We start from the raw sequence: 25226 nt of genomic DNA, 5'->3' as shown, positions 1-25226 counted from the left end.
ACTTAATGGGAAAAAGCTAAAACTGTTCCCCTTAAGATCAGGAACAAGGAAATGTTGCCCACTTTCTCCACTTCTATTCAACATAGTGCTGGAAGTTCTAGCCACAGCAATCAGACAAGAAAAAGAAATAAAAGGCATCCAAATTGGTAAGGAGGAAGTAAAATTGTCATTACATGCAGATGACATGGTACTATATATAGAGAACCCTAAAGACTCCACCAAAAGACTATTAGAATTGATAAATGGATTTAGTAAAGGAGCAGGATACAAAATTAATATTCAGAAATCAGTTGCATTTGTACATACCAATAATAAAATATCAGAAGGAGAAATTAAGAAAAAAAATGAACGTGTGGGATGACATCAAACTAAAAAGTTTTTCACAGCAAAGGAAACCATCAATAAATCAATAAAACAAAAAGGGATCCTACTGAATGGGAGAAGATATTTGCCAATGATATATCCAATAAGGGGTTAATATCCCAAATTAATAAAAAAACTCACTCAACTCAACTCCAGAAAAACAAACAACCCAATTCAAAAATGGGCAGAGAACATGAAGAGACATTTTTCTGAAGAGGACATACAGATGGCAAACAGACATAAGAAAAAAATGCTCAACCTCACTAATCATTAGAGAAATGCAAATAACCACAATGAGATACCACCTCACCCCAGTCAAAATGGCTACCATCAATAAATCAACAAACAACAAGTGATGAAGTGATGGCAAGGATGTGGAGAAAAGGGAACCCTCATGCACTGTTGGTGGGATTGCAGATTGGTGCAGTCACTATGGAAAACAGTATGGAGGTATCTCAAAAATCTGAAAATGGAACTACCTTATGATCCAGCAATTCCACTCCTAGTTATCTATTCGGAGAAATCCAAAACTCTAATTCAAAAAAATTTATGCACTCCTATGTTTATTGCAGCACTATACATAATAGCCAAGACATGGAAACAACCAAAATGCCATTGGTAGATGACTGGATTAAGAAAGTGTGGTACATTTATACAATGGAGTATTACACAGCCATAAAGAATGAAATCTTACCATTTGCAACAATATGGATGGACCGAGAGAACATTATGTTAAGTGAAATAAGTCAGACAGAGAAAGACAAATACCATATGATCTCACTTATATGTGGAATCTAAAGAAAATAATAAATGAATGAACTAATCAGAAACAGTCTCAGAGACATAGAGGTAAAACTGAGGGTTGCTAGATCGGGGGGGATAAGGGGGAAAGTGAGGGTATTAGAAAGCACAGTTGGTAACCAAAAGATTGCTACGGGGATATGAAAGCCAATTTGGGGAATGTATCAATAATGTTGTAAAGATTTTGTGCGGTATCCAATGGACACTTGTCTCATTAGGGAGACCACCTCATGGATGATGTAGATGCCTGATCACTGCACTGTACACCTGAAGCTGAAGCTGAACAATAATGAATGTCAACTACAATTTTATATATATATATATATATATATATATATATATATATATATATATATATATATATTTACAAGAAGTGGACTACAGCATTAGGAATAGAGACAGTGGAAATATAACGGCTGTATGCGATGTCAGAGGGGTAGTAGATGGGGAAGGGGACTTATCACTTTGTGAGGGATATAAATGATAAATGTCTAACTATTACACTGTTTTGTGCACCTGAAACTAATGATAATAAAAAAAAAGTTTTAAAAAAATTGAAACATTGGAAACTAACTATTCAACAGCAGGAGATTGGTCTCAAAATTATACTGCATACAATGGAATACTATGTACCATTAAGTATTTTGAGTTAGATACTGAATTTACTGAAATATAAACTATGTATAAATATAAAAAGTATTGAAGTAACAAATATAAGGTAAAAAATTCTACTGAGAATAGAACAAAAAAAAGCATAGGTACTCAAGAGAATGCTTCTTTAAAAAAATAAACAAACCAGAAAAGCATATCTATGTACTTTTAAAATATAAGTAATCTGGGGAGCGGGTGTCTAAGCATTAGTACTACAAACAATGCCGAAGGGCATGCATTAGCTTTAGTCCCTTTCCACATTACATACTCCCTTTCTATTCCATCTTTCCTTTTATATTTCGAAAGTGGCACTTGCTAAGGTGGGGGAAGGTGACAGTGAAATTTTGTGCAGTTTTCTAAAAATTATCTAGTCTTCCTTTAGCCTTAGCGAACTATGAAATATGAAGGCCTTAATTTTGTACAATAAACTTTTATTTGTATTCTTAAAAAAATAATAATAAAGTGGCACTTACTAGAGAAGAAAGCCCCTCAGAATTTCCAGTTGATGTTTTCAGTAAAACAAAGTCAAAGGAAAGCCTCTAACAACTGGGGTTCTTCTCTAACATACCAAAATTTCCTTCCTTTTCAAGGCTGAATATATTTCATCATGTGGATAGACCACGTTTTGTTTATCCATTCATTCGTGGATGGACACTTGGGTTGTTTCCACCTTTTGGCTATTGTAAATAATGCTGCTATGACCATGGGGGTACAAATGTCTGCTTGAGACCTTGTTTTCAATTATTTTATGTCTAACCTAGGAGTGGTCACATCAAGTTTTAAGAGACATCAGACCCAGGCAGGACCAGAGCTTGGTGAGACACAAGGAGCTTGGCCCTTGTTGACATACACCCAGCGCCATCATCCTTTGTACTCCCACCCCACCCCCAAGTCATTTGTGTTGTGACAACTATTTGGCAAGTATGGCAATGAAATGAAATCTTTCAGATTTGAACCTTGTTAGGGGACGGAGGACTAGCAGTGAACAAGTCATTTAGAGCTTCTCCCCAACCCTATTCAGCTCACAGGAAGACCCCACCAAACCAAAAGGACCCTCCAGGCTCTAGGAGGAAATTTTACTTTCATGAACCATTTCACAAATTATAACTGAATGTTATGAACAGCTATGCTCATCTTGGGACTCTTTCAAGAGACACATCTAGCTCCTCCACATGACTCGTCTCAGACACTCACCATGAACACAACAGCGGCCAGTTCGTAGACGATGGACTGGGCCCCCAGCTCCACCATGCCGAGAATACCTGGGGAAGACAGACAGCTGATGCCATGCTCCTGGCCAGGCCCCCATCCTTCCACCAGCCGTCGCCATCTTTCCCACACTAACCACTCAGGAAGCTTCCGATCTCGTACGCCCACCACTCAATACACAGCATGAGCATGCTGGGGATGGCCAGCTGGAAGAAAGAGCCCCAGTCCTGCAGGCACTCAAGAGACCACCCTGCAGGTGGGACATAGATACTTTTACAGCACATCCAGCCATCAGACCAAGTTTAACCCATGACAAAACCCATGTCCAAGTTGGAAAATAAAAAGCAGCATTTACCTTCCCAGGTAGCTTGATGCAGTTTCTTCCAGAGGATGTAGAGAAAGAGGAGCAGAGCCAGGGAGAACTGGGAAATTGCATTTGCCAGTGCTGAACCCCTGGGAAGGACGATGCCAGTGAGGGCAGGTGCCTGTCCTCCACCCTCTCCCAGCCTCACTTAGCAGGTGAGCACTCATCCCTGGCTGGGACATCTGCAGCAGGCCCAGAGGTCATCTTCTTTCCAGAGCAGTATTACTCTCCATCCCCGAATGTGTTTCCCAGAGTGCTCCAAGGAGGAGATAATATGTGGACACAATGACCAGGTAAAGGTCTTGGTCTCCTCCACCCCCACTGGAAAAGCCACAGGCAGGTCTTTCCTTTTCCCTGCCCCAAGAATTGATTGGACTCACATCACTCCAAGATGCAGTTGATGGAGAAACAGGTAGTTGATGAGGGCATTGACAAGGTTGGCTGCTACTCCAGTTAATATTTGGGGCAGTACAATTCCCTAAAATGAGGAAAGACCACGCCCTGCTGGAGATCAGTGGAACAAGACTGCCGCTTTCTACCCCAAGACACATTAGGCTCTACGTGGCCTGCGTGACAAGCTGTCACAGGCAAGCCAGAGGTCCTAACTGTGGATGCCCCATCCTTGCTGCTCTTACCTTCCCACCCTCCCATCCCCTCCTGTTCCTCCTCCTCTCTGAAGCATGAAGAGCATTGTTCTGGTCATGGAGAGACATGGGCAGGTGATGAGAAGGCAGTAGAGAGAAAAGAGAAATGGCTCATCTGCAAGAGTACAAGGACCGGCAAGGATTAAAAAGTAAAAACAAGTTACTTTCCACATTGCTCAGTTGGTGAAAGTATACTTTCTCAACCAAAATTGAAATTTGGAAAATTAACCTAAAAAGAGCTTATGCTACTAGAGCGTGGAATGAATTCCATCATATCTGGCTTTGCTCATAAGTACAGGGGCAGAAACATCCAGTCTTATTTGCCATCTCAAACTAAGACTTAAGGCGTGAGAGTAAAATGACAGGACTAAAGAAGTAAAAAGCTGTCCTGCCATGTATCAGGATAGAATAACAGACATAGTCAAAGCTAGCTGGGAAGTTAGCAGGAAACACTATTTCTCCCAACTGTAGTGTCATCTCACCCTCTTCTTTGAATAACTATTGATTTCTTATTCTCTGAGAAACTTGGTTCTCTAAAATCACAGACTGTAAGAAATCTTGCTGTTTGAAATTATATCAGTAAAAATAAAACTTCCTACTCTTGCCTGGAGCATTGAAGTCACTTCCATACAAAAAAAAGCAGCCTCAATTTCCAACACAGAGGCAGAGCTTCACATGAACTCCTGGACATAGTACTTGACATCTAGCTAAGCTTTGCAGTTCCCAAGGAGAGAGGACTTGGGTGAAAAGAGACAGTGCCGACCGACCTGGTGTCGATCCCTTTACTCACAGCCTGCTTTGCTCTGAGCCTACCAAAGTGTGACTTCTTTTGGGTTTCATCTGAACTCCGTCCTTCAGCATCTTATAATAATAACCCTCCCCCCTTTGTTTGGTGAGAACTCAAGGCCCCTCTGATCTCTTAATTCTATAGGTTGATAAACCCGACTGCTGGACTGCAGGTTTGTTTCTGGTGGTCTCGTGGTCTTGGGCTCAGGGGCTAGGACAAGGGTCTTGGCCAACCACTTATGTGGGTCACTTATTTATCAGGAGACCCTGATTAATTTTTAGCAAGGGAGTTACATGATCAGATTTGAATTTCAGGTAGAAGGTAAAAGAAGCAGTGTGATGTGCAATTGACCTAAGGAAAGACCAGCAGTAGGGAAATGAGGTAAGACCCTACTGAATTAATACAGAGGAAAAAGAATAAGAAGTGAATTAGGCAGGGGCACAGAGGAGGGACAGGAGCAAGCAGGACCTGTAGGACCCAGTGACTAATCAGATAGAGGAGTGAAGGAAAAGATGGAGTCATGGGTAACGGGATGTACGAAGGATAGGTTACCAAGAGAGAAAATGGTTATGTCCACTAACTGAGAAAGACTGCAGGAAAGTGGAGGAGCAGGCTTGTGGGGACGAGGAGGAGGTCAAGTGTGCCCCATGCATTGCTTTCTACAGGCAGCAGGAAAGAATGTTTGGAGGTTAGAGATATAAATGTGGGAGTCATGAACATACAGGGAGAAACCAAAAACATACAAGGAGACAGCTTCCCTCGGCATAAGGTAAGAGGAGGCCAATGGAGTCACCTTCTCTTTCAAAGTCATCTCACTCTCCCCCTCAAAAGTCTAAGCATTCTGCCAGGTTTTGTCTCGTTCTTTTCCTACCCTATACCCTCTCTAATAGTATTAACTTCCTCCAAAACACTAGCTGCTTTTCTTGTGTCCTATACTTTGAATAGGCCAGGCCTCCAAGGTGGAAATGAGTTAAATGCAACTCCTTCCTCTCCTGAAGTAATTTCATTCTACAGGATCCATCCCATCATTATGTCCTCCATTTGGATGATGTCCATAACTCTTATCTCTTCCTCTGGCAGTTAGCTTGTTTCTCATAAACTAAAATCCAAAGCAGAGAATATGCAAAGCCCTATAGGCACTGATGCTGGGCCAGCCCCTCTCTCCAATTCTATGGTTCACTGTGTCCCTCCACCCACATTGTGGTCTCACCCCGCCTCTGCATTCCCCCCCTCCATGACCAGGCTCCTGCTGTCCCCTTTCTCTGTGATGCCTGCTTCTCCTTCCGGCCATGGGAACCCTCTGAATCCTTCATAACCTAAAGTGTATCTCCCACACCCTCTTGGCTCATGGCTCCTACTTCAGGGTCTTTCCTTCTGCCTCAGAGTATTGGAGAGAGCAGTTTCACACCCACTCTCCTCACTAGATCAAGTTAGAGCTTGATGTTAGGAGACTCCATGTTTGTTGGAAGACTGAGAATCAGGGGAAGGCCCCACACTGTGCTGAGGCTTCTACACAGCTTCAGACAAGGTTATAGACTCAAGAAGACAGCCTAGGGCTCAGACATGCTGATTTTCACTCCTTTACAGACATTTCAAGTCTATAATTGTGGTACTAAAAAAGATTTGAAATACTGTTGTCTTGTTAATAGGGTACTATCTTAATTTTAAGAACATTAGATAGGCAGAAACTTCCTCCCTTCTCTCCTCTCCCTCCCCCACTGTTACCTAGGCCCTGAGAACCTGCTGACATGGCCATGACCCATTCCCCAGTACCCTCCTTTACCTGGATTCATCTGGAAGGAAGTTGACATCCCTCACCTTCTGGCATCATAAATCCATACCTACCAAGCCAGAGCAGCCCTGGGTCTTTGGCCATTGCTTTTAGTCACTGAAGGGTTCTGACTGACATGAGGTATTCTTACAATTTGAGCTTTCATGTCCCCACTGAGGAAAGTGGACGCTTTCAGACAGGCCCTTTCAGACAGAGATGAGAGCTTGGCTCCCTGGAGCCTGACGGGCGCTCTCTTACTTCCAGGGGCCAGTGACAGCACAAAGCCAAAGAATACTAGGGCTCTAACCCCATCCTGCCAATGACAATATTTACAAGTAGGAATCAGATCAGAAATTTCCAAAGCCAATAATAATGTGACCTTTGCTAGATATCACTTAACACACCTCTCCACACCAAAGTCTTGCATGTACAACACGGGGAATGTATTTCATTGGCTCCAGGCAGACGAGGTCCTCACCCTGCCCTCCCACATCCCTGAATATTTTCAGGGTCCCCAATCTCTGACAGGTGTAAACTCCCATTAGGACCACAAAGAAAAAGGAAAGTCTGTATTACCTGGGTGAGCAAATATTTAACTTGCAGTGTATAAAGAAAGGTTGCCTACAAGAGAACAAGAGAGATAAATGTTAACATTTTGGCCTGGCCACACAGAGGAAGCTAAGAGCCACTGTCCTTAGCTTGGCTGCCCTCTGCTCCCCCAAGGAGCCACAGAGGTGTATCATCTGAGTCGGGTCAGGGGCAGGGGGGAAGAGGAGGGAGGACTAGGGGTGTCTAAGGCTGAGTGTCCCAAACATCTCTTTTATGAACGAACATGATCTAAGCATCCCCGGGGTCTAGGAGTGCAGTTTTCTTGGGTGCATGGCAAGGACTCTTGGTGGTGGTGGTAGTGGGGTCCTGGGCTATAAAGGAAGCCCCTAGGCAAACTCTAGGGGGATGCCTCCTTTTATAGCCTAGGCTAGTACTATTTGGTGGAATAATTAAACAATATTAAGCTTTTTAAAGTCTCAAGACAAATTAAAGACCACAGTACCAATTATGGGGGCAGATGGCTACTTTTAAGGGCTAAATTGTGCCTCACACCAGTTCATATGTTGAAGCCCTAACCCCCGATGTGATTGTAGTTGGAGATGAAGTCTTTAAATATGTAATTAAGTTAATATGAGGCCATTAGGTTGGGCCCTAATGCAATTGGACTAGTGTCCTTATAGGAAGACGAGACACAAAAGATGCATGCACACAGGGGGATGACCATGTGAAGAGGCAGCAAGAGGGCGGCTGTCTGCAGGTCAAGAAGAAAAGCCTCAGAGAAAACCAACCCTGTGACACCTTGGTCTTGGAATTCTGACTTCCAGAACTGTGAGAAAATAGATTTCTGTTGTTTAAGCCACCCAATCTGTGGTATTTTGTTATGGCAGCCCTAGCAAACTAATAGTCATTCACCGCTTAATGAAAGAGATACATTCTCAGAAATGCTTCCTTAGATAATTTCATCCTTCTGTAAACATCAGAGTGCATATGTATAAGCCTAGATGGTGTGGCCCATTACACACCTAGGCTCTATGATGTAGCCTATTGTTCTGTATGGAAGGAAAAATAATTCTCCCTCTAATCCTTCTGGGTTCTTGGCTGAGACATCCCTGTAATAAAAGACAGAGTCACAGGAGAAAAACAAACAAAAGTTTAATAGCACGTGTACCTCCTGTACACGTGGGAGAGACCCAGGAGTAACTCACCAAACTGGCTGAACCCACCATCTTCAGTTGAAGACAAGAGAAGATGTTGGGGGTGGGGGAGTCAGTTATGGGAGGTGACCAGGAAAAGCACAATCAAGTTGTGCAGATTTAGGTCCTTGTCTTCTGCACTGATAAGAGTTTCTGGAGATAAGGTCATTCCCCCTCTACCTGACACGCCAGGAAGACACCCTTACAATTGGAGCTTTCACTTACAAATGTAAGTAGCTTTTATGGAGAGTAACTTCTACTTGGTTGTCAGAGATTCTCCCTTATCTGCTGTTTCTTAAAATTAACCAAACTAAAATAGCCCTTATGCCAAAGAGATATTTGGGGGTGACAAATTCTGTTCCCCTACCACTCCTAGGCTACAAACCTGTACAGCACGTTACTGTAATGAATACAGTGGACAATTGTAACACAATGGTATTTGTGTAATGTGTTGTGCTACAACATTAGGACAGCTACAACTTCACTAGATGATAGGAATTTTTCAGCTTGTGGGGGTTCAGAATGAGCCATCCCAAGATGTGCCGCAGTGGTATGCAGATTGCTTTGAGCTAAAGGCAACTTAGCATCAGGCTTAAGAGAAACTTCTGCCTCTCCCTTTAACTACCTGGAAGAATTTTAATTAGGTGCCTTGCCCTTAATAAAAGATTATCAGTGATAACATTTTTGACTCACCTATATGGCAGAGAAAACTTTTATTTATTAAACGTCTGCTCTTCTTGTCATCCTGCAATGACCCTTTGAGGTCTCCAAAGCAGCTTACCTCATCCTTGGCTCAGAATGTCTTATATACCTAGATCCCCCTTTCTGTCTCTGAACCTCTCCCACATGTGGCGTGTCTCTGACTCTCATGTATGTGGGGTTCCCATCCATGCATATGTATTAAATTTGGTTATTTTCTCTTTCTAATCTGTCTCATGTCTATTTGATTATTAGACCAGCCAGAAGAACCTTGAGGGTAGAGAAAAATTTGTTCCTCCCCCATAGTTGGCGCTGTGAGCAGGATAAACTCACTGGCTGAAACCCCCACTTCCCCATGAGGCTGCTGTAGATGAGGATATCCTGCGGTATCTGACACAGGCTGGCAGAATGTAAGGATTCTTTTCATGTCAGCATACCCTTAGATCTTTGTCTGCCGGATCTGGTGGAAGCGAAAGTGGTAAGAATCTTTTTCTCTCTTCTGAATTTAGATTGATAGGAGAAAATATTTGTGAAACCAGTTTCTTGGACTAGCGACTCTTGGTTACTTGGTATGAGTACTCATGGGTTTTGTTTTTCTTTGTCTCTGTCTGGTTTCTTTCTTTTCATCTTTTTTTAATGTCCTAAGAGCTTGGCCTTATGGTTGTGAGAATATTTTGTCTCTGGCTTCCACCATCCAGAAGGTACACTTGCCAAAGCGCACCTTGCTCTCTGTCCTGCCAGGAAAAGCCCTGAAGGGAGTGTGGTATGCCTATCCTGTTCTTCTTAGAGATGGTCTATTATGTGTGACAGCTGGAGGATGCTTATGCATCTGGCAGGCAACCAAATAGGCTGTTGATCCAAAGTTAGGAAATCTTAAACCTTATTCTGTTTAAGGGGGGAAAGCAGTTGATTCCCTGTGTTTTGGAACAGCTGTTTAAAGACAGAGCTCCTCATCTTTCTTAGACTAAATCTAGGAGTGAACTTTCTTGTGAGGGCTGCATCTTTTTTCCACTCTCCTTTAGGGATGCCGCTTGCATCCCTAGGATTGGTTTGATTCTCTATTAAGATCCAACTCATCAAGGCCAGATGATGGATCCTTTTAATTGGAAGAAAACTTCTAAACTGAAGAGAAAGAAGTTTTTCCCAGAACTCTCATATTGTTATAATAGCTAGTCATTAAGATTCCTTTATTAAGATGGAAGGACAGAAATTAAAACAAAAATCAAGGACCACTCAGACCCCCTCCTATTTGCCTTCAGACATTTGCAGATATTGTTAAAAATATATATTAGGACATTGGAAGTACAATTGTACTGCACTTAAGAAGAAAAGTGAAAGAAACAGAATGGCAAAATCTTACTGAAAGACAACCTAAATTTTTTATGTCCTAAGAACTCAGTTTGGTAACTGTCAGGTTGGAAGCTCTAAAATATGGCCAGACAGAAAGGTGGGCTAAACTCCATTTACAGCTGGGGTCCTACCAAACTGCTGCCAGCCCTCAAGGAAATTATAAACTAAAATTATAATGGCAATTATGGTGAATGTTCCCATTAGATTAGATCATTTAAAAGTGCATTTAAAAAGCAAGAGCTTCCAAATCAAACAAAAAGAGATATCGATTTTGTTTTAAATAAATAAGGGTGGACAAAGAGAAAGGAGAGTTATAGGACTCCTCCCTGCAGGGTGGAAATTTTTAGCTCATTAAACACACACACACACACACACACACACACACATCTGGGGGTGCCAAAAAGTGTATATACATGACTTGTATTCATCTTTTGTTATCAGTATATATTGAGTATTACAATTTTAATACAGTTTTCCTTTCTTACAATGTGTATACATTTTTTTGGCACCGTGTGTGGGTGTGCATAATATGATATACATATGATAATATTATATATGTTAATGTTATAATATAATATTATAATATTAATAATATTATATGTTAATATATAATATTATATATGTAATAAATGATCAATAAAACATACATTGATGGGTTTAAAACAAAGGTTTTAATATAGCACTACCAAAGTCTGAATGGGCTAAATTGACCCTCCATTGTTTCCCCAAAATTAAAGGGCTCCAAACAAGACTGCTCTCTTTACCCCAGTGTGGAGAAATTTAAAAGACTGGAAGGAAGTGATTACAATGAGACCTGACAGAAAGGTGGGCTACACTCCAGCAATCATCTGGCACAACAGTTAGCCAGTTAAATCAAGTAAAGATTCATAACAAGGCCAGGGTTCTTGGCTTGACCCCTTGCTGGGGACCCAAAGCCTTTTTATTCAAGAGTAAAATGGTCAGGAGATAGGAAAGAGAAATTTCCAGGACTCTTTGATATTGGAATTCATTAACTGTGATACCAAAACCCATTGGTAAAGCCCTGACTCAGGCTACAATTAGATTAGAAGCATATGGAGGGCAGGCCCGGTGGCTCAGGTGGTTAGAGCTCCATGCTCCTAACTCCGAAGGCTGCCGGTTAGATTCCCACATGGCCAGTGGGCTCTCAACCACAAGGTTGCCAGTTCAATTCCTCGAGTTCTGCAAGGGATGGTGGGCAGCGCCCCCTGCAACTAAAATTGAACACGACACCTTGAGCTGAGCTGCCGCTGAGCTCCTGGATGGCTCAGTTGGTTGGAGCGCATCCTCTCAACCACAAGGTTGCCGGTTCGACTCCCGCAAGGGATGGTGGGCTGCGCCCCCTGCAACTAGCAATGGCAACTGGACCTGGAGCTGAGCTGCACCCTCCACATCTAAGACTAAAAGGACAACAACTTGAAGCTGAATGGCACCCTCCACAACTAAGATCGAAAGGACAACAACTTGACTTGGGGAAAAAAAAAGTCCTGTAAGTACACACTGTTCCCCCAATAAAGCCCTGTTGCCCTTCCCCAATAAAAAAAAAAAAAATCTTTAAAAAAAAAAAATAATTGTGGTTTAAAAAAAAAGAATATGGAAATGTAACGATTGATAAGATTATGAAAATTGCAATGCTTAAACGGGCTTTATTTTAAAGTTACGTCAGCTTTAATTGATTATATCTCTTTTATCTGTTTGTATTGTGGAAAATACACATTGCATCTCATTGGGTAACTGGCAGTTCTTTCTTTTGTCTATCAGAGGTAAAAACTATAGAAGATAGTGACCTTTGCGTCCTCTTGGGTCCATGGAATTATTTAATACTGCCAGAAATATTTACTGTTTGTCCCAGCTGAAACTTGAAGATATTTGAAAAGATTTAATAACTTTTTTATTAGAAGTTTGGCCAAATTGGAAGCTAATTGTGTCTAAGTTTTGATTGGGAGAGTACTCAATTTACTATCTTACTTGTGTGTTATTTGTCTGTCAATCTTGTTTTGCGTATTCTTTGTTTACTGACTTGGAGTAAGAAGTCAAATGGCATCTGAGACTGTGTCTTCTCCTCCCCCATCTTTGTCTCCAGACATGTCTCATGCTCAGGATCCGTCCCAAAGCCATCTTCCTCTAGGAAAATCTGCTGCTTTAAATTCAGGTGTTCTGAAGCCACTCTTTTTACATTTTGAACTTTCCAACTGTATTGTGCACACTCACTTTGCATTTTCTGTTGTTTGTGTTTTTTCACAAGTCTACCCTTGAAGGAGAGGATCTCAGACCTCTTGGAAACAATGGAATGCATTTTTTGATTGATTATAAATTAATTTCAAAATGGCTTTAAAGGAATTCTTACAGCATGCAAAACTTTGGTGATCTGAGCAAAATCTTAACTTAGTCCATCTGCTAGAAACATAATTTGGATCCAGTTTTTTTCTCTGAGTTTTGAATTGTACCTGGGACACAAAAGCTAGCATTTTAAAATGAAAGCTATGAGATCTCTGCCTACGTTTATGTGTATGTTTATGTATATCTGTGTATGTTTGCTCTAGATATGGTATATTTCTATCACTGAATGGTATTGCTAATTTACAATATTAAATTGGCTTCAACAAACAAGTTCTTATATGAGAATTCTCAAAAATATAACAGAAACTAACCCAAATGCTATTCAGTATCTCGTGATCTGGGAAAATATTTGATATTAAAGATGGTTTGAGTTTGGTTTGGTTAAATAGGCGTATCTTTAGAATCATCAGCATTAAATAATATTTTTAATTCTACCTTGGTTCATTAATCAAATAAGTTCATGTTATCTCTGTTGAAAAATTTGTCTGCAAGAAAAATAACTTGGTATGATGAAATTTTCATAAGCAATCTAAATTTAATTGTTAGGAGCAAGTAAAATAAATGTGAATGGGATAAAAAGTTTCTTTTAGGTTAATTCTTTAGCAATAATTATTTTGTATATGTATTTAAATGGTTTTCTAAATCTCTTTGGTACTTGAAACTTTAAAGTTTTGCTAGCTAAATTAAAAAACTGATACTCATTGAATGTCTAGACCATTTCCAAATAAGATAAAATAATGAAATATTAATTACTGAACATAGGTTTATATACTTTTTGCTTCTTATAGAGAAACTAAAGATATTTGGGTCTATTAGTAAAAATGTCTTATGTCACATTAAAAAATTTTTTGTGCTATGAGGAAATATATTTATAGAAATGATCAACTATGTTCATAAGTATGTCAATCTAAATAATACTGATATAACAGTTCACAATTGCTTATTTCTTAGTTTTCACTGGAAATTAAGGTCTTTAAAGGTTACGAATCTAATATATATAATTAAAGCTACAGAAATTATAAATAATAGGGAAAACAACTATGTGTACAAGGAAAACTGGAGCTGTTTTGGTTTAAAATAAAAAGGTATGAGACATGAAGACATATTTTTGAAGGAAAGAAAATTCATTTTGTGCTAACGTAAGGCTGATTATTTCAGAATGGGAAAGAGGAAAAACAGGACAAAAATCTGAATGTAAAAGGAAAGCTGTAGGATATTTGTGAGAAAGGAATCTTGAGAAAAATAAAATTTTATGTGAGGTCAAGCTAAATAAGATTGAAATAAATTTAATCAAGTAAGTAAATATAAATACCAAAAGTAAGGTGATGCAAAATTAGAGTTTGGTTTTCTCTTCCTGCTAAAAGCACTTTTGGCCTGCTACTGATATTGTGAAAAAGTTTTCTACTTAGAAAGCAAAAATTCTGTTTTTTTCAAAATAATTTTCTGTGTTTTATGTTGCCTTTTCCAGGTCTTTGATTACTTAAGAAAACTGAATTTCCTCATTAGTAAGAACTAAGTTTTGCTAATAATTGTGTAAAATTCTGTATTTTTGTTTAAAGTCTTCTATTTTCACTTTGGTTAAGTGGATAATTAAGTATTGCTTCATAATGGCATATGATCCTATTTAGCCAAATATCTAAACTTCTTGATATATTTTGACAAACTTCCAAAAATTTAAATTATAAATACTTGACCTGAGAATAACTTTGAGGTATTTCAGAAGGGCCTTTGGAACACCTCAAAAGATTAGTTTTCTTTCCTTACCAAAGGGAAATATTAAACTAATTAGGCTTATTTTTGGTGTGTTGAAATTACACGGGAAACATTGTCAAATAAAAAATAACATTTAGCCTTCTTTCTTTTGTATTTATATATGTTATAAATGTTTCAGAAATATATATGTGGGAATATATGTGGGAAATATATTTCCAGAAATATATTGCTGGAAATCTGAGATGTCCTGATATAAGATGTCTGTTATTAACATTTAAGGACACACTAAAATGACTAAACCTGAATATCCAATTGTGGCACATATGGATGAAGTCCATTCTGTTTTTGCAAAAATGACCCCTCATTGCCAGACTTTTGCCATCCTGATACTCTTGTAACATAGCAGCAGTCTGCTTCTGAATCAGAGAAATTAAGATGGGTAAACAATGGCTGTAAATTAAATGAGTCGTCAGGGCTATGGGAAACCCCAAAAGGCTGCTTGGTTCTTTCAGGCTCCCTGGCATTTTGTTGTCGTTTGCATTCCTTCATTCTTCCTAGTGCATTGAAGCTGGACTTCATTTGACTGCTACTTATTATGGGTAATCAGTATGTTCTTGTTGTTGTATGTGTTTTCTGGATGGTTTGAAGCTTTCCCCTGCCACAAGGCTGATGCCCTCACAGTGACAAAGAAGCTGCTAGAAAATGTGTTTCCCACTTGGGGTTTACCTTCCACAATTTCTAATGATTGAGGCACCCACTTCACTGAACAAATTTTATGAACCTTGATGGACAGCCTTGCAAATTTCTTGGAATTATCACTGACCCTATCAGCCTTAATTATCAGGCAAAGTTGAGAGAACTAATCAAAAAACTGGATTCATGCAGAATAAATTTAATTCCACAGAACTGAATGAACTGATGAAAAAGGTTACAATTTTATGACTTTTTATTTGAAATATTGCTCATTTTAAAATATTTGGTTTTCCAGATATAAGGAATTCTTTTTCTTTCTCTGAAGCTAACTTACAGCAGTTTGGCAAATTACACCTCTGTAAACAGAACTGAAACATTTATCTTTTTCTCTGTACCTGATTCCTCCAGAATTCAGAAACTCAGTGAGTGGGTATTTTTATTTTCATGGCAATATGTTTGTTTGCATAAATTCAATAAGAATTTGTCCTCTTTATAACAGGACATAATGAGAAACTGGTTTTATCACCAAGGTTTGACTGGAATGTCATGTTAGAGAAAGACATGCATGGACTTAGATATGTCCAGAAAGCTTTAAGGAATTAAGATGGACTTTGGAAGCTAATAAAATCCCCTTGGAAAAACAACCTAGTACCTTTCTTACGTGGTTCACAGCTGTCTTTCCAGGTTAGGAGCAAAGGTTGCTTTCCTGGGAAATGCAAAGAAAGAACCTCAGGATATGTTGGGAACCTCAAGAAGAGAGCAATTAACCCCAAATCTATAGGTATTGCAGGCAAAGTCTGATGGTATGTGTGACTTGGCTTCTTGGTCTTTCAAAGTTCTATCTGAAGATTCCTTATGAAAAATTCCAGCAAAGTAGATTTAAAAGAGCCTATGTGGTTAATTACTATTCTTGCTGAGCTTATACAAATAATCAGGACAAGTTTATTAAAGCTAGAATTATTTTGCAAATGAATTAGTCTTAATTTGGATATCTTTGGTAAAAATGAGGGTAATTTTAGAGAGAAAATTATGTTCAATAAAAGCTATAATATATTTTGTGGATATTAGATTCTAGTGCTATTCATCGTCTTTTGAGTTCTTTTATTTTCTACCTATAAACTGGACTGGATCCTGAATTTTTCTAGTTTTCTTAAATACTCGGCTGCAACACTCTGAACTAACACTTTAATTTTCCCACCCATTGACTTGGAATCATTGAAATTGTCCTTTTCCCAAGGCCATGCAAGCTACAGTGGGACAACTTGATGTGACATCAGAGAAACCACCACAACAGATCATCTATGGACAATCTTTGTATCTGCTGCAGAAAGATCACCAGACACATTCAAACTGCGGACCAGGAGAATCTATATCGTACTGTTACTGCCTGCCTTCACTCCACCTGAAGATGACTTGAGACAGACATCTAGAAATCTTTTTGACTGCCTGCCTTCAGAACTCAGAAATTGAGATTATAATCTGCTGCAACGATTAACCTTTGTTTTTCTTTTGCTTCCATAGAGATGCCTCCTTATTAAATACCTGAGTGCTTGTTTGCACCATAAGCTTAACTTTGGGAGCCCACCTGCACAACTGCCTCCAGAAATGAGACACAACTGTTTAACTGAACCAAACTTTTCACAAAACTGAGACTGGTTTAATGAGGTATAGAACTATCTACCAACCCAACTTCTGGAATGTGAAATTTCCAGGGAAGTTTCAGAGGAGGGAGCTGTGGGGGTTTAGAACAACCATACAAAGATGTGCCTCTGTGATATGCAGATTGTTTCAAGCTAAAGGCAATTTTAGCCTCAGGCTCAAGAGAAACTTCTGCCCCTCCCTTTAACTATCTAGAAAAACTTGAATTAGGGGCCTTGTCCTTAATAAAAGATTATCAGTGAACTTTTTTGACCCACCTATAAGGCAGAGAACTTTTATTTACTAAACATCTGCTCTTCTTGTCACCCTGCAATGACCCTTTGAACCCCCAAGGTGCATTACCTCATCCCTAGCCCAGGATGTCTTATATACCTAGATCTCCCTTTCTGTCTCTGAACCTCTCCCACATGTAGGGTCTCTCTGGCTCTCATGTATGTGGGGTTCCCATACATGTGTATGTATGAAATTTGGTTATTTTCTCTTGCTAATCTGTCTTATGTCTATTTGATTATTAGCCCAGCCAGAAGAACCTTGAGAGTAGAGGAAAGTTTGTTCCTCCCCCACGAGCTCCATTATAATCTTATGGAGCCACCATCTTATATGTGGTCTGTCCATAATTGACCAAAACATCATTAAGCGGTGTATAACTATACAGCTACTCTGTCCAACTGAATAAAATTAGCTTAGATTGTTCATTGACCATGTATGACTGTGTCAATCATTAACACACACTGTGGTTCTGTGTGATCACATTCAGCAAACAAAAAATGTCTAAAGGTTCAGAGTAAGTTCCTCAGGTGTTCTGAGATGGGGAAGAATTTACCCATACACACAAAAAAAGTCTGAAGTCCTCCCCATGGATGATCCTAGAGGTCCCTCTAGCTATATGAGCTGAGGGCAATGGCCTACTGGAGTCGCCTTGACTTTAGTGTTTCTTGAGGGACTAAGCTTTGCATCTTTCATGGGCATAATTAAAACTGCACTTCCCTAAATGAGCCAACATCACATGTGGAAATCCATTGGGGTCATGGGTATCTCATCTGCCTTTCACCAGTGAACCTCAAGAAAGGAACCTCTTAACCCTTGAAAACTTACAGGAAGAGCTGGAATGAAGATCATGACATAGGTATGGGTAAGCCTATACAATGAAAAGAAAAAAAAAGTGATGGAGGTCTTCATTTCAAGGGAAAGGAAGGCAGGATAAACCAACTGTAACTGCATTTCACTTTCGTGGCTCTTTCTAAATTAATGGGTTTAAACTGCTGGAGCAAATGTGAAAATTTACAATAGAGCTTGCCATCTTATAACTCAAATTATCTCTCTTTGTTCCTCCAAGTCTTTAAGTCTAAGACAGGATTTTTTCAAACTTGGCACAATACCTGGATAATTCTCTGCTGTGAGGAGCTATCCTGTGTCCTAAAATGGTTTGTAGCATCCCTGGCTTCTACGAGTAGTGCCACCCCAATACCAGTTCTGATAACAAAAATGTCTCTTGACAAATGTCCCCTAGGTTCAAAGCTGCTTTGGCAACGACTTTTAAAATAAATCTTTATCAACTAAACCAGCGGGTCTCAAACCTGGTGGCACATTAGAATCATCTAGGGGACATTTGAAAGACACTGATGCCTAGGCTGCACCCCAGACCATTTAAAACAGAATGCTGGGAGGGAAAAGGGACCACGCAGGGATGGGTTTTAAAAGCATAGAGGTGGCTTTTAGATCAACCAGGGTCAATAATCACAAAACCATGAATAAACACCACAAACAACAATCTCACATGGAGGATGTTTGCAAATCCTATTTCACTCAACACTATTTACCCTTGAAGTCACCCAGGCTAGGAGAAAGTCTAGGTCTTAGGTGCCAGGTGAGGAAAGCTCTAAGGCCTGGTAGAAGTCAGCTGAGGTAGGTTTAACCCCCTCTTGGTGTGTGTGGTCTTGTTCCTGGCCTTTGTAATTCCCAGAGACTGAACCTGGATGGGAGCATCTTTCCGCTGGGATGGACCCAATCTCACTGTGGCATGGCCCGTCTTACCTGGACACGTCTGGGTCCTGCCTGAAGAGCAGCAGGATCTGCTCGGTGTTGAGGAAGAGCGCCCAGCAGGGGAAGCAGCAGAGAAGCAGCACCAGCAAGCTCCTCTGCAGGATGATCCCCATGTACTTCTTGTTGGGGCTACCATAGGTCTGGGTACACACAGTCAAAACAAACCCATTAGCACAGAAATGGCACCCCACTACTCCCACAAATTGTTCCTCTTGAAGAGACAAATCACCCTAGAGACCTGCCACATTCTTTGGGTGTTAGTAGTTCTTAAACTTGGCTGTCCATTAGAATCACCTGGAAACAATTTTAAAACACTGATGGTAGAGTCCCACTAAAAATAGTCTGGATTTAACTAGTCCAGGGCAGTACACAAATATCAATAATTTTTAAAAGTGCTCATGTGATTCTAATGTATAGTCAGGGTTGTATCACCTGGAAACTTGTCAGAAATGCAATATCACCCCCAGACCCACTAAGCAGAAACTCTGGGGGGTAGGACCAGTGGTATGCTGGAGCCAGCTGCTATTGGTTTACCAAAGCCAAACTGTGCACGTCTCTTCCCAGGTCCCTGTTTAATGACATGTGTGGTAGTTTGAAATCAGCTACAGAGGGAGTTACTTATACTATTGGAATCAGCCGACAGAACAAGTCAGAGTGTTTCCCTTCCTGTAGAGGAGAAACTATGCCATGATGTGACCATTGCCTGACTGCTGCCTGACCCACCAGCTAGATCCTGGCTAGAAAGAGATTACTTCCTGAATATCCCCTCAAAGACTGTCTGATTGACCCCTCCCTTATGCCCCAGGTAAGCATGCAGGGCATTTTCCCCTTATCTGATGAAGGTCAGTATTCGTATCTATCCTGCCCTGTCCTATATAACTTCTTAGTAACTGCCATGTCGTGTGACGACACTGCCATGTCGTCTTGCTACAGCCCAAGATGCGCCTCTTTTGTAAGTTCCCTTAATAAACTTGATACAATTATGGAGTTGTCAGCCTCTTTCTTTGGTCTCGCAGCCCTGAGAAATTTTACATGTAATAATTGGCGAGCCAGCCAGGAGACCCAAGAAATGGGCCTTGGGAAAAAGGCATCCATAGGGGAAATCCCGGGTTGGCCGTGACCTTCATGTGGGAAGAAGTGGCCCATTGCTGGATTTGTGTGGACTGTCATGTGAGTACGGGGATGCCCTGAAAATGCCAGCTGATCTTGTGCTTTTGTTTGAAGAAATGCACATTACACACTGTGGCAAGGAAGGAAAGCACATGGCTGCAACTGTGGCCTGGCCTCTTTTATGGGCAGTTTGGCTGGCCACCAACACCCAGCTGGAGGCAGAAGCCAGAGTTAGAAAATTGGAAGATGAACTGAAACTAGAAAAAGATATTAGAGTGTTCACAACTTAGCATGGGACTGTATGATAAAGGTGGGAGGAAGGAAAGGTCCTGTGAACAGATCCCTCTTATTTTGTGGAGGTCACAAAGTCTGTTTGTGTCTGTTTATATGTTCATATGTGTCTATACATATGTGTTGTAGATGTGGGGCATTTTTCTACCTATGAGAGTATTGCTAATTTGTAAATGAGCTATGTTTAATTGGCTTAAAAAACAATCAAGCATTTGTAAGGATTAACTACTCTAAAATTCTCAGAAACATAGAAACTAACCCAAATGCTTTTCAAATTCATGTGATCTAAGATTAATATTTAATAAATACAAGCTAGTTTAAGTTTCTCGACTTAAGTAGAACAGAGATGTCTTTGAGCTATCTAGAGGTTAAGAATGCTAATTAAATGAAAGGAAAATAATACATGTTTTCAGTTAAAGAAGGTAGAAGGTATGGAAATATATTTTTGAGGGAAAGGAAAGTAATTTTGTCCTAAAGTGAGGCTGGTTGTTTCAGAATGGGAAAGATGAAAAACAGGACAAAATATGAATGTAAAAAAATGAAAATTATAGAAGGTTTGTGAAAAGTAATCTTGAGAAAAGAAGTTTTGTGTGATCACGCTGAATTATTCAAGTACATTAATTTGAATATCAAGAGAAAGCTGACATAAAATTAGCCTTTTCCTTGAAATGGCTTGGGGGTGTTCTGGAGGGCCCCTGGAATACCTCAAAAGATTTGTTTTCTCTCCTTATAAAAGAGAAATATTAAATTAATTAGGCTTATTTGATGTGTTGAAATTACATGGGAAACATTGTCCAAAAAAATGACATTGAGCCTCCTTTATTTTGTATTTGTATATGTTATAAGAGTTCCAGAAATTGTGTGAAATTCTAGAGAATCCTGAGATGTCCTAACATAAGATGTCTGTCATCAAAATTGAGGCGCACCTAAAAGAACTAAACCTGAATATCAGATTGTGGCATATGTGGATGAAGTCCATTCTATTTCTGCAATAATGACCCCTCATTGCCAGGTTTTTGCCAACATGGCAACAGTCTGCTCCTGAATCAGAGAAATTAAGATAGGTAAACAATGGCTGTAAATTAAATGAGTCATCAGAGCCATGGGAAACCCAAGACAGCTGCTTGGTTCTTCTCTACTTCCTGGCAAACCCCATTTTTCATTTTTTTGCTTTCCTTCATACATCATAGTGCCTTTAAGCTGGACTTCATTCCACCGCCACTTACGTTGTATGGGTTGTCAATATGTTCTCATTGCTGTGTGTGTGTTTTCTGAATGGGTTGAAGCTTTCCCCTACTGCAAGACTAATGCCCTCACAGTAACAAAGAAACTGTTAGAAAATGTGTTTCCCACTTGGGATATACCTTCCAAGTGCTCTCTCAAGGCTATTCATATAGCCCTATATGCCATAGGCTGATGGCTTGGGAACTGTCAATATTTTCCTTTCTAAGCTTTATGAAATGGATTGCCCTACAAGGGCAATATGTCTACCTGGATGGTCCACCATTCAGCCGTCCACTGACACTATCTGAATGGAAACAGGAACAAATCACAGCAGCCAATGGACTGAGTTAAGAGTGGTGTGGTTGGTAATCATGCATGAACCTTGGCCACTGACCCTGTGTACTGACAGTTGGGTCTATCTACTAAAAGGATTGACTCTGTGGCTTGGACAGCGGGAGGCAGAGGGGTGAGTGATCATGAGCAAACCTTTATGGGGACAAGAGATGTGGAAAGATAGTCAGCTCAATTGCAAAAGCCAGAGACAGATCTTGTTTTCCATGTCCCTGACCACAGGCATCCATACCTCCAGGTAATCAGGAAGCAGATGTCTTGGCAAAAATACCCACCTTAGCAACTGACCCATCAGTAGACACTGCAGATTGGGTACACTGGGAAAATGGACACCCTAGTGCCCAGGGATCATTGACTGGAATCTGCAATGGGATGTTCTGCCAGATGGGTCAGTTACTTCATGTTCCAGGATGGAAAGAAACTGCTCAGTGTCCTGTGAGACCCTGTCATCCTAATGCTTTTGGGACCCATGGAGACACACTATACGTGGACTGATACATGCACCATTGAAAGAGGGGCTATTATAGGGGTCCTGGCCTGCCATATTCCCCCTCCTATTCAGCTCTTTACACCAGAGAACAACACCTCCCCTGGCCAACATGTATGGTTTACACAGCCTGGCCAGGTTCCCAAGGCTGAGGCCATATTAACATTCAAAGACTAGGGTACAAGTGTAATTCTCATACAAGGAGAAGACCTCCCAATTCAAGTCCCTACTAAATATTTGTCTTTCTGACCTTAGACTTCTGCTGTTCCTGTGGCATCCAGTAGTTACAGAGGGTAGGGGGTGGGAGGGTGGAGGTGGGTGTGGGGAGGCACCCAAACTAAATGCTCTGTGTTTTATACTAGATGAATCTGCTAATATTTCTTCTTTGTTAACACATGAAAACTCAAGTAAGTGCCCTAAGTGACCCACCCCCAATTCTAGGTGACCTAGCATACTGGTTCAGATCCCGAGGGACATCATGGAAAAAATTGTTACCAAAAGTTGGATTCCTTCTTTTAATTTTTTCTTTTTCTTGCATGTGTCTATATTGTTGCCGTGGATTACGTTCCTAATGTGTTCAACTGACGACTAAGCAAGCTACCTCCTTGCTAACGAAGCCTCTCACTGATCACTCATGGTACCTTGTGAAAGAGGGGGCACGTGAGATGGTGAGAGCTGGTCACAAGGGGTAAAATATAGAGAAGAGACTACTCCATGATGTCACTGCTGCCTGACCCACCAACTAGATCTGGGACAAATAAGAAACTGTTTCCCCTAAATCCCCTCAGAGACTATCTGATTGACCCCTTCCCCATGCTCCATAGCATGTTGGTTTGTGCTGGTTCCTAGAACAGGCCATTGTACTGCCTTGGACAAGCGTGTAAGTCATTTTCCCCTTACCTGGGGTGAGTCCTACCCTAATATCCCTATCCATCCTGCCCTGTCTTATATAATCCCTTAATGCCTGCTATGTGATATGGAGGATATCCACGTCGTCTTGCCACTGCCCAAGATGTCCTTCCTTTGTATGTTCCCTTAATAAACACTTGATATAATGATGGAGTTGTCAACCTCTTTCTTTCATCTCTCAGCCTTGGGAAATTTTACGTAACACTCTCCCACCCAAGACCTGGTTGTTCAGCATTTACCAGCATGCCCCTGGATGGGGCCCACCAACCTGTGTTTAAACAAGCTCCCGGGTGACTCTGATGCACACTAAAGTTTGAGAACCATGGGAATATACCATACTCAATGGTGTGGAAAGTGATAGAAGAGACGTTTATAAAAATGTCCCGTATTTGGTCAAAATGTAGTATAAGGTAGTCATGCAGATAAACACTATTCCACAAGCCCGAAAGACATCCAGCCACATTTCTAAGAAAGCAGGCAAGAACTGAAATTGATAGCTGACAAAATGCTGCAAGATTTTCTGTTGATTTTCTCCCTTTGTGCACACGACTCTACCTGCCATTGGGGTTCTTCCAACTACACTCGAGAGAGATATCCAGGGTCACTGCGAGAGTGACCCGGGGCGTCCATTTACCTGAGACATGAGGGTGTCACAAGCGGAAGATAAGCCAAATCCCACTGAGATACCAGTGACATTGATAACCTGGAAATAAATGCAAAGGCTACTCAGAGTTGAAGAAATATAGGAAGGCAAATTCCCTGCATTGATCAGAGCCTAGAGGGTGCCTCTGCCAACCCAAAAAGTCAACTTAATCAACTCTGTTATCTGCCTGGATGGAGTCCCTACATAAATCTGTTGGGCCAGTTTGCACATGTTTAGAGGGAAGAAAAATATAGGCCATAGGTTATTACCTAACCTTTTCTTTTATAAATCTTAAGATATTGCTCCTTAATGTCAGAGGGACGTGAATCTTTCCTAAGAGGAACGCAACATGGCACAGTGGAACTTTTGGGTAAGTCCACTTGCTCAAGACCAAGCATTGCCTGTTACAATATCCTAAAGTCAAGGCTAGTGCCAGAGGCCTTGACCTTCCAGGTGTACTTGACCAGGGTCAGCAACACTGGGATTCTTGGAGCTTTGAGGAGCCCAGGGAAACACCCCTAAAACCAGGGAGTGGCATGGCAGGGAGAGAGCATCTGATGCTCTCTCTCTGTCTGGTATGGAACCTGCTACCTCCACCTGAGTTTGCAGGGAGATGTCCTGGGACAACAGCTCACACCGGGCACAGTCTAGAAGCTCCAGCTTTCTTGCACTTCCTTGGCCGAGGAGAATCTGCTGGAGGTTAGCTGAGTGCATATCTGTCTCCTCCCAAATTTCCAAACATTAAAAACCAAAAGGGATAATCAAGCTTGGGTTTGTCCATGTTGCCTCCTGAAGGCAAGATAATCTGTATACACCTGGGGACTTGTTCAGGGTAGTCTTGCACAGTTCAGAGATAACAACTCAAAATGGCTGGAGGGAGCAGGCAGGTAAGGTGAATGTGTGCCTTGTCAGGGTAGGAGCAAAGGGGAGTCGGGAGGCTGAGGAGAACAGGAACGCACTTGCTGAAGGCCACTGAATCCATTTTTCTAGGAACACCTAGCTAACTGAGCCATTTTGGCCATGCTTAGCCAGTTAACCCCTGGCAGAGGTCAATGACATAGCTCTCCAGTTTTGCAAGTTTGATACAGAGAGGATTTGAGGTTCCTCCTAGTTTTAGGGTTAGATATTAGGATACAGGATTTAATCTTCCAGTTCAATTCTGGATTAGGATTCTCAGTGAGACAGACAAGTCATGGGGGTGAGAGGGGTCACAGTTTCTTCTAAAGTCAGAGTTCAACCCTCTTTTTCAATTCTTCCAGATGTGGGACCAAGAATGGGAGCCAGATCTGCATGGATTACAAATTAGCTGATCTGTTAGACAGAACAATAGCTCCTCAAAGATGTTTCTGTACTAATCCCCAGAA

General features: G+C 40.8%; 1 protein-coding gene across 2 annotated transcripts in view; it reads right to left on the bottom strand.

Annotated features, from left to right (window-relative positions):
* SLC47A1 (solute carrier family 47 member 1) overlaps positions 1-25226 on the bottom strand; it is a 52108-nt gene that overhangs the window by 15667 nt on the left and 11215 nt on the right. The window contains exons 3-10 of one of the 2 annotated variants that reach the window (XM_019757426.2): positions 23854-23922; positions 18839-18987; positions 17900-17942; positions 7167-7211; positions 3769-3866; positions 3380-3477; positions 3161-3274; positions 3010-3077 (exon numbers count right to left, since the gene is read on the bottom strand). In XM_019757426.2, the coding sequence (XP_019612985.1) occupies positions 3010-3077; positions 3161-3274; positions 3380-3477; positions 3769-3866; positions 7167-7211; positions 17900-17942; positions 18839-18987; positions 23854-23922 (684 nt within the window). The remainder of the gene's footprint in view (positions 1-3009; positions 3078-3160; positions 3275-3379; positions 3478-3768; positions 3867-7166; positions 7212-17899; positions 17943-18838; positions 18988-23853; positions 23923-25226) is intronic. The other variant, XM_074319508.1, reaches the window with a different exon arrangement.

The sequence above is a fragment of the Rhinolophus sinicus genome, linkage group LG15 (assembly GCF_036562045.2).
Source record: "Rhinolophus sinicus isolate RSC01 linkage group LG15, ASM3656204v1, whole genome shotgun sequence".
NCBI lineage: Eukaryota > Metazoa > Chordata > Mammalia > Chiroptera > Rhinolophidae > Rhinolophus > Rhinolophus sinicus.
Note: the sequence above shows the minus strand (reverse complement) of the source record. Positions and strands in the feature narration are given on the sequence as shown.